At 47.0% G+C, this 17,320-nt stretch overlaps 1 protein-coding gene across 2 annotated transcripts in view; it reads left to right on the forward strand.

The window, feature by feature from the left end:
• Nucleotides 1-16,238, forward strand: part of NTRK3 (neurotrophic receptor tyrosine kinase 3) — a 219,303-nt gene extending 203,065 nt beyond the window's left edge. For both annotated transcript variants that reach the window (XM_042039738.1, XM_042039739.1), the window contains one exon: nucleotides 1,849-16,238. In XM_042039738.1, the coding sequence (XP_041895672.1) occupies nucleotides 1,849-2,034 (186 nt within the window). In that variant the 3' untranslated portion in view covers nucleotides 2,035-16,238. The remainder of the gene's footprint in view (nucleotides 1-1,848) is intronic.
• Nucleotides 16,239-17,320: the final 1,082 nt, after the last annotated feature.

Raw genomic sequence — 17,320 nt, forward strand, 5'->3', positions numbered from 1 at the left:
CTATTTAATGAGCTGCTCTTGCATTTCCCTGCGAGGGTAAATACAAACACACACAAATGAGCACATGGAGCTTGAACATGGGCAATGGGCATGCTGGAGTGTGACAGCTCAGCTTTGTCCGTGCCTTCTGCCTCAGTTTCCTTTGCAGGGCAGTAGGGCTGAGAATAGCCACCCTTAATCATGGGGGGAGAGCTGTTTAAAATCTGAACAGATGTGGCTGTATTGGTTTGCTACCATCCCTGGGATAAAATCTCATCCTTCCCTTTCCTATTGGTGTATCCACTGCTTTCTGACTGCTGACCACAGTGTCCTGGTGGGAGGGAGCCACATGAGCTCTCACCTGGCTCATTTTTCACAATTTGTGGAGGGATGGGAAGAACCTGTGTGGCTGCAGAGGACTGACACCTCCACCAGCTCCTGGATGGCGTGGCATCACAGCGAGTCCCTGTGGCAGCCCAGAAGCAGTGCCAGAGCCCCATGGAGAGGCAGAACCCATGGAGAGAAGGTCAATGAGCTTGTGCTGGGGTTAGCGTTGGTCAGTCTGGGATGCCCACTCCCTGCTGTGCCACCTGCATGGCCTTATACCCCCACAGCATTTTCAGCAGGTTTTTCCAAGGCTGGGAGAAACCCTCTGTGAGCAGAGGAACGAGGCAGGACACCACTCAGCCAGTCCATTAAGTTCTCTCAGTGCCTTTCCTTCACCCTGGAGAGAAAGGGCCCAGCACAGGGCTCCTGTGCATGCCCAGTTATGTTAGAAACCATAACTCACCTCCTCCCCCCAGTCAGCAGCCAGCAGCTCAGTGGCAATGCTCTCTGCCTGCTGTGTCTTCCTCCCCTTGCTTTCAGCAGGCCCTAATCTCTCCCCTCTGTATTTATATGCAAACAGCAAAGTGATAAGTATCCCTTGAGCTGCCTGCTGGGACCATTGCTATTCATAAATGATAAACTCCAAACACCTCTTGCTGGGTGGCTTCCCTCAACACACTGCTTGGGACCGGTGTTTATCTGCAGAGCGTGGCAGGCCACTTGCACGCTGTGATGCTGGGACTCATCAACCCCAACCAAGGAGGCCAGGCAGCAATAGCTGCTCTCTGGAAAGTCATATTTCCCTTTCCTTTTTATTCATTCCTCCAGTAAACAATACACAAAGAGACCCTTAGGGGAGTCTTTTCCAATGGCATCCCTCCGAAGAGACTTTGCTGTTATCCAGGACCTCACATTTTTCTCATTAGCAGCACAGATCTGACCCAAAAGAGAGTGATAGCATTGTAATTTATTTTTCTCCATCACAGATGTGATTTGACATGAGATTTCATTCTTTTAGTTGCTTTTCTATATCAGAAGGAGGCAAATCTGACCTTGGAGAAATATGTAGGAAAAGATGCTCTGAACTCTTCCTTATAAACCTCTCCTGGGCTTCGCAATGGAAAGGACTCTTGGTTTTCAGACAAGAAAAATATAATTTCAGCTGTGCAAAATATTACTTTACTTCGGGGATTTTAAGAGGCTTTTTTTCCTTCTTCATTTAGCAGGAAAAACTGACATCATAAATTAAAATCTATTTCATTTGCTTGTGACCTCCTCTTTGGAGAGTGCATTGAGGCAGGTAGGTGTCATACAGGGAAGGTTTTGGGATCTGGAAAACCGTAGCTGGAGAGAAACTTTTTATGGTAAAATTATCATTAGCAACGAACAGGTGAGCATTGAGGATCTGCAGATCTGAGATTTGGCTTCTCAGTGCTCCCATTCACTAAATGTTGCCACATCAGCCAAGCAGTAGCAGGGATGGGACATCCTCCATAGACTGCCCAGCTGGTGTTCAGTGTTCCTTTTCTTTCTTTCTTCTAGGTCATTGAGTGCATTACCCAAGGCCGAGTTTTGGAAAGGCCCCGAGTTTGCCCCAAGGAGGTTTATGACATCATGTTGGGCTGCTGGCAGAGAGAACCTCAGCAACGGCTCAACATCAAGGAGATCTACAAGATCCTTCACGCTCTGGGCAAGGCCACACCAATCTACCTGGACATCCTTGGCTAGCAGTGGCCACTTGTTGGAAGTCCCTGCTCCTTCCTCCCGTCCTTCCCTCTCTCTCCCCCTCCCAACCCCTTTGCCCCTCAGCTCCCAAGCAAACATCTTCATATAAACTCAAGTGCCTGCTACACATACAACACTGAAAACAAAAAAAAAAGCAAAACGAAAAGCAAACCGTCAAAAATCCCACCAAGAACAACAACCTGTAAGGCAGTTTGGCTTATATATATTTATAGATCTCTCTCTATATATAACTTCCACACCAATACAGAAAGAAGCTGCTGTTACAGAAAATTGTGAGACTATATATATATATATATATATAAAAAAAAAAAAAGAAACAAAAAAGGGAGAAAAAGTACTTAAAAATATATATATAATTAAAAAGAAAAAAAAAAAAAAGAGAAAGAAAGGAGAAGGTCTCTTTCCCCCGAGCATTCAAGCAGTGATTTGTAACCCTGCTGTGAGTATGGTTCGGGCTGCTGGGCAGGGCTCTAGACTGGCTATGGCAGCAATGCCATCCTGGGTAGGAGCCCCAGGAAGAAAGCCTTGCCCTGGTTGTATGATATGCACTGAATGTGTGATATCAGTCCTCCCTTTTCGTCCTTGCCTCCCTCCCTCCTTGCCAGCCCGCAGGTGATGGGCACAAAGCCAGGGCAGTGCCCCTGGATGAACTCTCTTTTACCAACCCCTTCCCTCCCTTCCTCTCAGTCCCTCCTCATCCCTCTCTGCCTTCCTGCCTTTTTCCTCCCTCCAACATTTCAGGACAATTTTTCTAATTTGCTGATTCTTAAATGTATAGACTCAAGGCTTTCGAACACACAGTCAAAGGATTGTGGCACCTACGGGTAAAACACACACCGGGCAGCAGCCGCCCTCCCGCAGACTGCAGGCTCCTGCCCCAGCCCTCCCTCTGCCCCTGTGCCGGCTGCTGCCAGTGCTGGGAGAGCAGCGGGACCAAAGTGGCTGCGCGTGGGAGTCGAGGGGGGGTCCTGGGGACCCGGTCCTGAATCATCCCCAACCCATTCCAGTGTGTGAGACAGGAGTGCTGCTCACCCAGGGCACCCAGCGCAGGCGTCACCTTGGGGGGAACAACCCCACTCCTCCCCACCCTTATGGCTGTTAGTGGCCACGGGGTTGTTCTGCCTCCCTCAGGGCCAAATTGGCCCCCGGTATAAACTTCTGGTGAGCAGGGTTGGATCCTTGCTCCCCGCATGGGGGAAAGGCTACAGGGTGCAGACAGCTGGGAACACGCCTGCAACCCTGCTGGGCATGTCTGTGGGGTCAGCATATCCCAGTGCTCTTCCTCCCCATCCTCTCCCTTTCCCCATTCCTGCCCCATGCCTCAGTCCAATCCTCAGGCACAAGCCAGCGGGGGACAGGGAGGGGGACCAGGCTTGTGAGATGGCTGGGAACCTACCAACACCTGCCTGCAGCTCCCTTGCCATTCTCCTCACGTCCCCATCCCCTGAAAGGATTGATGCATCTGCCTTTGAGCTGTTGTGAAATGCAGAGGCTGAAGAATAGCTCCACAGGCAGCCCCGGGAGGAGGGGGGAAGGAGGGGAAGGTGCCTTCAGGAGCAGACGGCTCAGCGGATGGCCGCAGCGGCCAGCCTTGCATCTCAATGAGGAGAAAGGCCTGGCAGGCAGCAACAGGGGGTGGTGGGGACAGGGAGGGAGAGACAGCATCATCCTCACTATGGCCGATCTCCCCGGAGTGGAAAATAATCCCGACCTGGGGAAACGTTGAGTCAGACACTGAATCCTGCCTGTCCACACTGGGCTGAGAATACAAAACCTTTCTGGGCCTTTTTTTCACACGGATAATGGAGGATGAGGGGGAACCTCAGCTTGGCAGCTGCTCTCAGGAGGCAGGGAACGGGCGGCACAGGCATTGTCAAGGCAATTTTGAGAAGGCAACAACTGCCAGCACAAAAATAGCTTGCTCGGATGTGGCACTCATGGAAGGCAATGCAGATGGGGGAAGAGGAGACAGAGAAGGGATCTTAGCTCCTTCCCCATGGCCAGAGTAATATTCATGTCCAGGATGCGAGGGGAGATAGGTGACTCTGGTTGTGGCTTGCACTGAAAGGGAAGATCTTGCCTCCTCTCCCCATCCCCCATGTCCCCTGACAATCAATACCTCTCATTCATGGCACTGGCATGACCTGGCTGATGGTTTCAGACAGAGGCAGGGGACACTGACATAAGGAGGATTGTGGGGGCAACAGCAGCCGTGGGTTTATTCTGTGCCTGTGTAATGAGCAGTATGAGCCTGGGGTGGCAGATGATGGGCAGCAGTAGACACATGGGAGTAAGAACATAACTTTCCTCTGCCTGTAAGAGAGATCTGAGCTAGTGGGACAGACTGATGCCAGTGGGACAGACTGCCATTGAACAGGCCCCAGCTGCTCACAGCATCACCACTGATGGTGTGGTCACAGCCAAGGGCGTGGACCAGCACCGGGAGTGCACACACAGGAGCACTGTACCACACCACCTCTCCACAGCAGGACCTGGCTCTTTTGGGAGAGGATATCCTGCTTACTTAGGTCCACCTTTGAAAGGGGAAAAGGCTGGTTAAAAGGTTGCTAGCCCCAGCCTGGCTCTCTTTTTGTGCAGGCTGCTTTGGCTGAAAGGATTGGAGATTCTGCACAGGGAGAGAACAAGCAATGGCTATTAATTGCCCAGCATTTCCAGAAGAAAACCCTCTCCTGGGTCTGCCTATCTCCTACCCCAAGTGGCTTCTTGCTCTTGTGGCTCCCAGGCACTGTGCCAGGTTATGCAAGGCCACAACTTTGTCCACTCCTCTCTCTCACTCTCGCGCTCTCATTTCTGTTTTGGCCAATGTTGTGGGCTTTTACACTATCAAGTCACCTGCAGACACTCTGTTCCCAGCTGATGAGATTCCCTTGTCACCATTCTGCACAGCAGATACATCCTCCCTTCCTCACTTCTTTCCTCCTTCCCCTCCTCCCCAGCACCACCACCCTGTCCCTTTCACCACCTCTTTGTACAGTCACAACAACGAGGTGAGCTCAGGAGCTGAGGGTGACACTGAGCCTCGATGCTGCATGTTTAGGCTTAGGTGGTCTCTGAGGAGAGTTTATGGGTCCCCAGAAGATGGGAAGTGGCTGAGACCAATGCTCAGGCTCTGGCTGCTTTGCTCTTAGCCCCACCACATGTGGTGACTGCCTTGGAGAAAGGTCCTGCTGTCAGAGTTAATTGTGAACTGTTGCTCAGAAGAGCTGGATAAGCTGCAGTTCTGTGGTGTGACATCTGCTCTGGCCCCCTCAGCCTGTCATTGTTGAGTGGAGGTTTGCTGGGGGCAAGGAGAAGATTGCTTTGTGCTCAAAGACATGAGAGAAACTGCTGCATCCCTTTTTGGCATGACTGTTTTGGAGGGGAAGAGGGAAAGCAGCTGTGCTGCATTCCTGGTGAACACCCTGAGACCTCATTTCCAGAAGCACTTTCCTGGAGCAGAAGAGAGCTTCCCATGAGCATGGACTGGTGATCTTCCCTGTAGGAAGAAGGGCTCTGCAATGGGGCTATGTGTGAGGGGAAGAAAAGCAGATTTTGGGGGAAACTCTCACGGAGTATCGACATCTGAGTGTTTGGAGCCAAAGAGAAATGAGCTCATGTTTCTTTATTTGTAGGAGAGATACTTCCCTATGCCCTGCCTCTATTTAGAGCAGAGAGCTATCCCTGCTGCCTGGGAACACCCCCAGGTCTCACCCTGCTCTGAGGCAGGCCAAATTCCCAGGACATCCAGACAGACCTTCCCCTCACCCAGCCCCTTCCATCTGCAGTTTTCTCAAGGGACTTGTGAAAGGGAGATGGAAGGAGCACCAGACAGAGCACAGCTGAGAAGGGGCCATAGGGTCTTTCCTGTCCCAGCTGCATGCTGCTCCCTAAAAATTAAAATTATTGGTACCAACTCAATCACCCAAGGGTGTCACCAAATGATGCTTTCTTGGAGGTGAAGGTGCTATTTTGGTGCATTGCCAGGGCTACAAACGGCAGGCAGTGAATGTGGCTCCAGCCTCAGGGTCCCATCAGTGACCTGATTTGTGTTCTCCTGCCATTATTTTTCCTTCCACCCCAGTCTGTCAGGTTGCAAGACAGAAGCCGAAACGTAGCAAAGGGAAGAGACGCAGAGATCTGCCAGACTGAAAGTCCATTCTGTCTCCTGCAAAACTTGTCCATCTGGTCTATTTAGATATCCCTCAATGCATGGATTCTGGGGGTGAAAAAGTCTGAGCTGCTTCATTTCAGGCCCATGCTTGGGTCTTCAGGGTGTTGAATTGCAGGCAGCTGACTCTGGGAACTGTGCTGCCCAGACAAATATGAAAACTGTGGAATGCCTTTAAAGAGGCTGTTTGCTTGAGAGACATCGTTAGCTTTGAGCTGTTTGCTTGTCCCCAGGAGTGGGTGGAAAAAGGTGAGAAAATATGTGGAGGAATAAAAGAGCCAAGGAAAGGGAAAGGCTGGTTTTAGAAGACAACTGAGTATCTTGGGTTGGGAAATCAAGACAGATTTGGGGGGTGTGGTGTAGAATTTTAAGGAGCACAATGGATACAAGCAAAACCAAAAGAAAATAGCAACATGCTGCAGCTCCAGGAAAAGTTAGCTATGAAGCTGGGCACATACTGGTTTGAAAAGGAGGCAGAAACCAATAAAATCAGGGGACCATTTATGCAGGTGCAAAACAAAATCACTAGGTTTTGTGCTTTTCTATGATTTTTTTTTCCTATAAGAAAATGCAACTAAAAGAAGGTCTGAAAAGTTATGCTTTTTCAGGGGCACAGAGAGAAGTATAATACTATATGAGCTGTTTCCTTTCTTGGGAAAGGCTCTTATTTCCCAGAACTCGGATGTATAGGTTTCCTTGAGCTCAGAATATGGGCTGAAGAATGCAGACATGGTCACCACAAGCACCCAAACCCAGAGGTAGTTCTGAACACCCGATCAGCATTCAGTCTGTGTGAAGACACTATTTTGTTCAGCATCTTAAGAAGTTTTTTTTTAAATCTTTCTAATTTCCTCCCTCCCCGGGGAGTATCTACATCCTTTCCTGATCTGGCCAGGAATCAGCTGAAGCACTACAGCCATGGCTTCTACCCAATGTTTTCGTAACAGCTCTAGGTGTGTTCTCTGGCTGTAAGGCAATGATGAGAATAAGCAAGGGGAATAAAGGAGATTCTGGCTGTGATTCCACGCTGTGGTGGCTCCTCTGATAGCTGGAAGGATCTGGGCATTTACAGGGCTCCTCTGCTATGAGACTCACAGGCGCAGGCATGTCTTGGTGCAACCCAGAAGTTTTGTTCTCCATTCACGTTCAGTGGCTTTCTGAGGGATGGTGGGCTCATGGAGCCTTGGCATAATGGTGCTGTCTCCAAATGAGTGCCAAAAATAGAGGAAGAGAAAATTCCCCTCTCAGAACTGCTTTTCAGGAGTGGATAGACTTGCTTAACCCTCAGGTACCTTCTCCACTCCTGCACCAAGGCGTCTCTTACATCAGTACCCATTTAATGTTTAAACAGCTGCTAAATCCTAAAAATTCTTTTCCCTTTGCTGCTGTCCTTGAAAGTAGAGATACTGAGTTTCAAGCCTGGAGAAAGTAGATGTTTTCAAAACATCTGTTCTGGCTGGCAGTGTCATAAATGACACAGGCAGAGATGTCAGTTGCTGCTCTGGGAGGAATGGAGGAGCATTCCATCTCTCCTGTGCCTCTAATTCCTTTCCAATGCAACACTGAGCCATGAAACCACTCCCTGAGAGAAATGATTGGAGTCCTATTGCTTGCAATTTTGAAAAACTGAGCTGAGGAAAGAGATAAGAGACCAAAGAGAAGGAAAGACAAAATATTCCAGCTTTCCCTAAGGGTTAAGCTGGTAGGTTGGTTTCATGTTGGTGGCTTGAGTTTCTCACGGACACAAACTGACAGCTCTTTTCTGACTAAAAGAATGACCACTGGTTCCTCCTCCCTTCTGCACGTCCCACAATTTTTGCATCTCTGCAAGGTGAAAAGAAGCATGACAAATCTAACCATCACTTCCCCACACTGTCAGGAATCCTCCATAGGAACTGCTCTCCCTCCCAGCACAACTGACTGATCCCGCTGCTGAAAACTGGAACAGTTTTGTTCTGAGGGGGAGTTGAATTGCTGAACTACTGGCTGCTTAGGACAAGGTCCCAGCAGGGAAGGGCTGAAATACCTCTAAAGAAATCATACCTCTGGGAGGTCCAAGTCTCTTCTTGCATGCTTTCTCTCCCTCTCTGCTGGCTTCCAGCCTCTCCAGTCTTTGCTGCTTGATACTCAGATAACTGAGTTTCTGCATTCACTCCCTTTGCAGAGTGTGGAGCACAGGTGAAGCTGTTTGATTTCAGTGTGGTAGGTGAGATCAGATTTCTCCCTCCATGCCCTCTTCTTTTTCTCCCTGTGCAGCTCCCGTCCTTGCAGTTCTCAGGACTTGACTAGCAGAGTTTTTAAATGAAGTGAAAGTCTTAATGTGAGGTGAATCCCAAGACCACAAACAGTTTGGACTTCAAACAGTGAGAAAATTGGCGCCGGATGATTCCGCACACAAAGCAGAAAACTTTCATTTCCTGCAGGCAGGATGGTATTGACTGTTATATTAAGACTTCAGAAGGAGCACTGCCCTGGAGTAATTTCAGTGCTGTCAGGCAGTGTTGACATCTAGATTAACCTCTGTGCAGTGAATTTTACAGCAAAGCTCATTGTAATGCATGGGGGGTATCTCCTGTAAATCCCAGCTGAAGCCCACAGTGTCCCACCCTTCTGCACAGGAGAAAGGGTCGGGGAGCAGCTGCTATCATTTTTGACCCCAGCAAAGCGTGACTCCAACCTCATCCAGGCCAGTTCTGCTGAAACTGATTTTCTGCCGTGCTAAAGTGACAATAGCTCCAGCCTATATTTTTTCCTTTTAATTCCCCAAAGAGATTTACATCACAAGGCTGAAATTTTTGCCAGTGAAAAACAGCTCCCTTCATGTATCCAGCCAGCAGTGCAGTCCTAATTAAAAGGCACTAGTTAACTAATGGCAATTAGCTGCTTGCACTGATTAACTCCAAGACATACAATCCCCACACACAAAGCTCTGATCAGATGTGATCTAAATGGCAGACAAGCTCCCAGCTGATGTGAGATGGTGGCATCCAGTCCTACTCACCAGCACACAGGCACACAATGAGCACTGCCTACCAAACTAAAACTGCATGAATTAAAGAAATTCACACAGTTAACTCAGTGCAAGTCAGAGGACATTGCAAAAGAAGTCTCTTGTCTCCTGAACTGAATGCTCCTGCTGATAAGTTGAAAGCACAGGCCTGAACCCAAGCCCTTCTGTCTTTTGCTGTAAGAGGAGATTGAGCAGTGGGATTTCCCAGACAGGACCACAACGGCTTCTTCACTTTTGTGCTGCCAGAGACAATCCTGTCTGTGGTTCTTAAGATGCATCTCTCAGATGCACTTTGTGAAAAAAACCACTAGCATGGAAAAAAATATGGAAAAGGAAGGGAAGGTTTCTTTGTGTGTTTTTGCCACACCTCCTTATTCATGCACTTATTTTCCTACTCAGACATTGCTATGCAGTCTGCAGGATGTTCTAGGCAAGAGAAAAGCTATCAGGTGCTGCAGAGATCAACCACTAGCCCTAAGGGCAAAATCTCAAGAGTACTTCTAGAAATCTCTTTCAGAGCCCATCCATCCTCTCATCCACAGCTCTTCATAGTAGGCTTACCATTATATTTGCCAAAGGTTTTGGACAGCCTGTGAAGAGGTGACATATCTTCAGTTTCCCCTCATCTTCAGAAGGAATTGTGACATTTCTGTAATTCGACCCATCAGGAAGATTCCTTCAAACTAACATTTATTACCCCCAATCAGAATACAGCTGAAAAGGCTACCCAAGGTTGTAGAAAAGGTCAAGCTCTTGCTTTGGACTGGAATTTGCTTTGGAAGGAATTTGATGGACCAATTTAACCACCACAGCACATCAAAACCTGGTGGCTTCATTTAAAAAGTAATCAGTATTGTATTTCGCTTTAGACATCCGTGCATTAGTGTTCTGCAAATATGATTTCCTCTTTGTTTGCATTATTGATGCCATAAAATGTCAGACACATTAAAGAAAAAAAAAAAAGAGGCCAACCTTTGGGGTTTGAAATGATTCTGGCTGAATTGCAGTTGGGTTACTTTTCTTTTTATTTCCCATGGCAGCGATGCGCTGTTACTCATTCTGCTATTGTTTTACAAAGAGCTCTCTCTAAGTGTGTTTATTCAGCCAACCGTACTTCAGGAAACACATAACCTTGATATTTTTTGCTGTATGTGGCAGCGTGTGTGAATGTGTGTTGGGGAGAAGAGGTGGAAAGGAGAGGTGGAGCTTGTTACAAGAGCCCTCCCATGTCTGGTAGTGTGTTGGCTTTGTGCAGTGCTGCATGACTCCCTCCTGCTCAGGTGCCTGGTTTGATTTACCCTCAAGAACTGCCTTTTGTAATCAGGATTTGAGGTCTTCTGGTTTAGCCCTGCCCAGAATCTGTCATCTGCTCTCACCATTCAGCAGCCATCTGCTCACAGAGGTTCCTAGATGTCTATGCCACAGAGATTACACAGTAATTGAGTCTCAGGCATGCGGCAGAGGAGTTTTAGCTCATTCTGATCCTGGACCAACAGCAAGTTTGCTGATTTAGCTTGGTTCCCACCCAAGGTTCAATGGCTACAGTTCCCAAGACAAATACTCTTAGCTGCTCAGTGCTTTTTCTCACAGACTATTACGAGTACAGCCTTGGCAGCTGTAGCTCTCTGCCTCACTTCTCTGTAATGAATGGAGATCCATTTTTCAGTGATCCTGGGAATTTTTTTGAAGGATATTCTCCCTCTTAAAATCTAAGAAATTCTCAAGTATTGTCTTCTTGAAAGTAAAAGTGAAGAAATAAGGTGGAAATCTCTCCCTTAAGCAGGGATTTTCATCAGTGGTAAAATTTCAGCTTTTCCTCCCAGTGACAGCAAGACTTGGGTGCAGGGGCAGTAGAGTACAGTGGAGCAGCTTAAGGAAGGGACTCAGCTAGGACCTAGACTGCAAAGTCATCTGTTCACCTACTAAGCCATTGCCAGCTTCATACAGGAAGAAATCCCCAGCTTTTCTTAAGCAGATTCCTGCCCAGCTTTCTTGTTCCTACTCCAGTTCTGAGGAATGACCTTCAGATGACCTTCAGATCTCCTTATCTCACACAGATCCTTCTCAGGGCTATCCAAACAGCCCAAGGAAGTGATGACAGGGGCTGAATGGGTGTGTAATTCAGTGCCTTTCTCTCCCTTTTTCATCAGGGGCAGAGATAGTGAAAGTGACAGAACAGAAAAATTATTTTCCCCAACAGCAGCAATCCAGTTTCTTTTTACACTCCAATATTTAAGATGCCATACAGCAGTACCTATAAATATGCCTTGAAATGTTGAATGAGCACAAGAGTATATTTGATTTTGTTTTTATGCCTATAATTTCTCTCACCAAGAATTCAGCTGTTACTCAGCTCCCAGCAGGTTGTTCTGATTGCTGGAGAGATGGTTGGGATTGATTCCGGCTGTGACCTGTTCCAGTCCACCCTCATTCTTATGTAGCTAGATTGAAACAATAGAAACCAGCAAGAGACTGAATTGTTGTTCCTGTGAAACTGAACCTCCTTGTGCAACTCCGGAATAAATGCTGAAGGCATTGAAGACCCACAACTTTGAAGTCAGTAAGGGCTGTCTGTAGATACAGGGAGGCACTGAACAGATGTTAGGAACAGAATGGCAGGAGAGAGAAAGAGAAATGCTACAAGAGAATAAAAACAAACTAACAATCCTTACATCAGAGAAGACAGTGGTTGGTTTATAATACAAGAAAATCCACTGGTGTCCATGAGAAAAGACTCAGAATATTCACCCTGGCAACCAAGAACATCGGCCACCAGGACAAGAGCAGCTCTATATCCTACAAACCTCCTCTCACTTTTAATTTCCTTTTTCTCCTTCTCCTGCTGATACAGAACAAATCCTGGCTTATGGCCTTCCTGGAAACTGAAATTAAGAGGCAGATTTGGGAGAGGATGAGAGAGACCAGATCCTGCTGGATGATACAACAACTTTTTAGCGCAGCACATTTCAGCAGCAAGTGCCCGGTGTGCCCTTCCTCTTAATTTTTTCTTTCTTTCTTTTTTTTTTAATACAACCCCTAATTGGTGCAAGTAGTGTTCACAAGGAACCTAAAACAGTTCAGTGCCCATTCTCTCGGCGAGATGGGGATTTCAGCAGACGGACAGACGTCGTGAGCCGCGTCCCTGCGGATCAGCACCGCGGACAGCGGCCCCGCCCGCGCCCGTCCCGGCCCGGCGCTCCGGCCGCCGCTGGAGGAGGAACCCTGCCCTTGAGGAAGGAACCCCGCTTTGGAGGGAATCATGCCCACACTGCCCAGGGAGCTGCCGTCTCACCCTTCTTTCGTTCCTCCCATGTTTTTTCTAGTGTGAAATCATTATCTGGTGTCTTGTTTTCAAGTGATGGAGGAGGGATGGTTTAAAACACAAACCAATCATTCCGATGCAAGAGAGAACCATTTTTTCCTTCAGAATTAAACTATCTGCCCTGCTTCTTCCTGCAGTGGTGTTCAACCTATGAAGGCTCCATCTCTAATTTAGGTTGTGAAAGGTTCTTATCTTCTTGTCCATTGGGACAGTTTGACAAATGGAGAGATATTACACTGGTAGCCCTTTAGAAACAGAATCCTTATTTTATTGGAAGCATCATGTGATTCAGATTTCAGCCATCAATTACATTTACTGTTGGTAAAGGGTAAACAGACAAATCTCTTGGAAAATTGCAGGTAAGGGACATATAAATGACACTGTGGCCACTGAAAGTTATTTTCACATTAATCCACAAAAAAAAAAAAAAAGAAAAAAAAAGAAGCTACATTACTGTGTAGTGGAGGGTTGTCAGAATCACAGAGTCATAGAATGGTTTTGGTTGGAAGAGACCTTAAAAATCACCTAGTTTCAACTCCCCTACCATGGGCAGGGACATTTTCCATCTGACCAGGTTGCTCAAAGCCCTGTTCACTCCAGCCTTGAAGAGTCAGACAAAGTTGAAGAGCCATGCAGGCACCAGGCAAGGCCCCAAATGCAGAAGCAGTCTCATCTCACAGAGAAAAAAAGGCAAGTGTCTCAGTGCTCATCTTTCTCAGCCAGTGTATTTGGGATTTCATCCCACAGGTATTCCTGGATCATACTAAGGAAAAGAAACCCTCGAATTAGGGTTGAACATCTCCTGGACCTATTCATCGAGGAGAGAAGCAGTTGGGCAGGAGCATGCAGGCTCATTACATCTCTGAAAAATTTAATGTGAAGAAGAAAAGCTGGAAAAGTAGGCCAGAAAGTTGGGTTACTCCCCCCACTCAACATATGCTGCTTTCTAGAAGCAGTTTCCTCCGTATCCCACCTCCCACACAGTCCCCAGCTGTGACTGGAAGTTACTACAATGGGACGTGTGGATGGACACTCAGAGACAGAGAGGACTGGGAGACAAGAGAGAGTCTGAGACACAAGACTTCAAAACTCGTAAGTAGCAATACTGAAAGTGAGGAATTAAGGCCAGACTTCTGATGCTTAGGGCTGACTGGAAGGCAGAAAGGATGAGCTTGCAGGGGATGGCAAAGATGATTTAAGAAGGGGCTTAGAGAACAAAGGATGCTAAGAGGAGGGGTCAAAGGAGCCTACTGGGACACAGGGAGAGGAAGGAAATGGTTAAGGACTGGATTCCCGGTGAAGGGTCAGTGATCATGAGGGTGGTGAAAGTCAGATAGGAGCTGCAGTGAAGCAGAAGACAGCCCTGGTTGGGGAAACACTGTAGATGCGAGGAAAGAGCCCCTACAGAATGATGAGTGCCCGTCTGAATGAGTCCTGAAGGTTTCTCCAAACCTTCAGTTCTGCTGGGCTTCTTCCAGGCCCACATTCTCTGCTTCAAACCTGACAAACACCATAACTTTCCCTGCATTTATTTTGCTGTCTGACAGCTCTGGTTTCAGTACTAACAGTCTAAATTGTTTTAGTTCCCCTCAATCCTCCTGTTCAACCCCCACAACCAGCTAATTCCTTGTGTGAAGGAGAATTGACTTTTTTTTTTAGGTTTTCTATTCTTTTTTTTCCCAGAAATGCCCATTAATTTTTCAGCTAAACTGGAAGGCAATTTTTTGCATGAGAGCTTTACATAGATAGGCTTAAAGCAGAACAAAAAATAAATAAATAACTATACTAAATTACCTCCCCCTCCCCCACCTTGTCTTAATGAAGTGCTGTTTTACATAAGTTATTTCAAGAGAAATGAAGTATTTTTGGGCAGGCAAGTGATCAACATTTATTTAGCTTTCCATGAGTGTTGCAACTCCCTCTGAATCTTCTGGATCAGGCAAGGAGGCAAGGTTTCCCCAGGTAAAGACTGAGGATACACAACTTTCTTGGGTGAAGGCTGTCTTGGGGTCTTCAGGCTGTGTTTGGGAATGTTTTTAGGGGCTGCACTGTGCACTTGCCTCTGGTAATTTCTCCAAGATTTGTGTGTTGAAGCAGTGCTGTTTATCAGTGGTTTGAGTGGCAGTGTGATGGCTTAGGCAGAAAAATTACCCTGATTTCCTGTGCTGGCCTCAAAAATCCCCCATGCACCTCCCAGAAATCTGCAAGGGTAGACTTAATTTCCAGGAAACTCTTCCTTCTCCCAGCTGAACTGCCCTTCAACAGCACAGGCAGGCTTGGCCCCCAGAAGGTGCTGCTCCACAGCTCTCTGTGGCAGGCAAGTTGGTGCTGAGAGGAGGATGGAGCTACAGCTCAGAGGAAAGACATTTTGGTGGCATTTGTGTTGTTACTATTATTTAAAACAGCTTATTTTAATCTCTGCTAATGTCACAGAAAGTCTGCACGAGCAGAAATCAAATCCTCTGGTGATGTATGCTGAATTGATTTCTTTTGTTCGGCAGACTTTTTTCTATACTATGCACTGATCCACGTTTGCTTAGTCTGGGGCTTCTTTTGCATCTTTAGAATCCAATTTGCAATTTTGCAACTGAATTGATGGTTCTCAACCTTCTCCAAACCACAGTCTCCCCTTCTTCAAACCAAAATTCACCATTTTCCCCTGCTGGGAACAAGCCAGGTTACCCCTTAAGTGAGAATCTGGTGAGAGCAAGGAGGTTGTGATCGCCTGCCCACCCCACTTCCACTGGCTCCAACTCAGAGGATGAGGAACTCTGATCTGAGTTTTGGCCAAGGTGGGGTCCCTGCTTGTCCCCTACCCACCACACTGTGTGCATCGAGCGCGCTGCTACCCTGGAAGGGGATGACTGATACAGCGTTAGTCACACTTACATGTAGAGTTTTTAAATTAAGAATTTGCAGTGAGGTCCAGGGACCTGTTAAAGTGCTGAGGTATTTACCCTCCCCAGCCTTCCCTTCCTTCCTGCCCTGCTTTGGCCCTTCCCCTCTCCCCAGCCTTGAAATGAAACAGAAAATTATTTTTTTAAAACTGTGTCGATAATTTATGTTTAGTATAAAGGATGATTTAATGGCATCACCAAAGGTCATTTTTTTCATCTCCGTGTTACTGCCCCAGCCCCAGAGGCTGTGCATCCCCTCTTTCCCATAACTCCACTGCCCTCCCTGTCATTCACCTCACACATCCCCTGTCACCACCCCACCCCAGCGTTCCACGCACCGGGCACCTGCTTCAGGTTCAGCCAATGACCGATGGAGAACAGAGATTTCAAAACGAAACCTCCACTCCAGACCACCACAAACTGGAACCATTTCCACCTTGAAAACAGTCAGTTGCTGCAAACGACAGGCAGACTCATTTCTTGAATTACGTAAGGTTTTTTTTAAAGCCTTTTATACCTATTTACGCGTGCGCGTGCGTGCACCTTGTGTGCACAGCGGTACCTGTGTGCACAGATGCACACGAATCTCTCTCTCAAGTATAAATATATTGTATGTTAGAGCTGTAAATACTCCTTGGTCATGTGTCTATGTCTTCTTCAAAGTATCATATCCTCAGTGTTATGTTAACAACTCCATTTATTGATTGATGAAGCTGTGTGTAGACCTGTACCCTCCTGACATAGTTTATGTAGCTCTCTCTTCTCAAATAAAGTACAAAACTACCACCAGCAGGTCCTCCTCTCCTCTTTGTTCCATGCTGAACATTCAGCTTTAATTCATAGAAGTCTGATGCAGTTTTCAGCCATCCCAACAGTACAGAAACCTTCACATGATGCTTTAGGAATGTTATGTTGCTGGTCAGGCCAGCAAGTGAAAGAGTTGTTGACAAAAGGTAATAATCTGTAGGTAAAATGTTGTTCCAACTGCAGTAAATAAAGATCTCCATACTGATCCGAGTCATCCTTCCCACCTATCTCCAGGTACAGCCTACACCAATCACAGCTCCCTTCATCCCAGTAGACACAACAGGAGTCCATCCTCCTTGTCCCCTGTCAGTGGGTCTCTGCACAGTTACATCAACCAGGCCTCCCACAGCGCAGGAATCCCCCCCTTACCTTAAAAGGACCCAGTCTCTTGTCATGTTGTTGGCTCGTTTCTGCTTGGATTGCTCAGCCCCCAAACTCGACTCCAATCTTGGGAGCAAGACTAAGGATTATAGCAAAATCCACTGCTGTCACTTGCTTCCCCTTGATTCCAGGCTTCATGCTGAAATCACAGGAACCAGAGGATATTTACCACTGCAAGCTGAATAAACCCCCTCTTTGCACAGATACTGTAAAAAACTATAAAGATGATTTGTGAAGTAACACTTAATTTACTGCGACTGACACCAGACTCCAGCTGCCAGAAATTTGACTGACAATTTCTATTTATTTATATCCTGCTATACAATATCTGCCTTAATGTTGTAAATTTTTCTGATTGGAATTTCACAGTGTCTGCCTGGATATTTATTGATCATAAAATAATCTGCACAACCTGTTAAAGTCAAGGCAGGGAGAATGGATGCCAGAGAAATCACTCGTCAGGATCTGGGTACCAGTGCCCAGGTAACAGAAGATGCTCAGATGCTATTTTTACAGCATTATGTATCACTGAGAGCCAGTCATTTGAACTGCTTTTCTGCTGTTTCCTGAAAGCCTCTTCTGAAATGCTTCCAAGAGCCTGGTACTGAGTTCCTGCCGGCAACTCCATATGGACCCTGCAACATGCCTCATTTGCAGCTCCTCACCGTTGAGAAATCCCACCT

Source organism: Corvus kubaryi, unplaced genomic scaffold, assembly GCF_017639235.1.
Source record: "Corvus kubaryi isolate FWS band 111438036 unplaced genomic scaffold, C.kubaryi_AGA036_p1.0 37394, whole genome shotgun sequence".
NCBI lineage: Eukaryota > Metazoa > Chordata > Aves > Passeriformes > Corvidae > Corvus > Corvus kubaryi.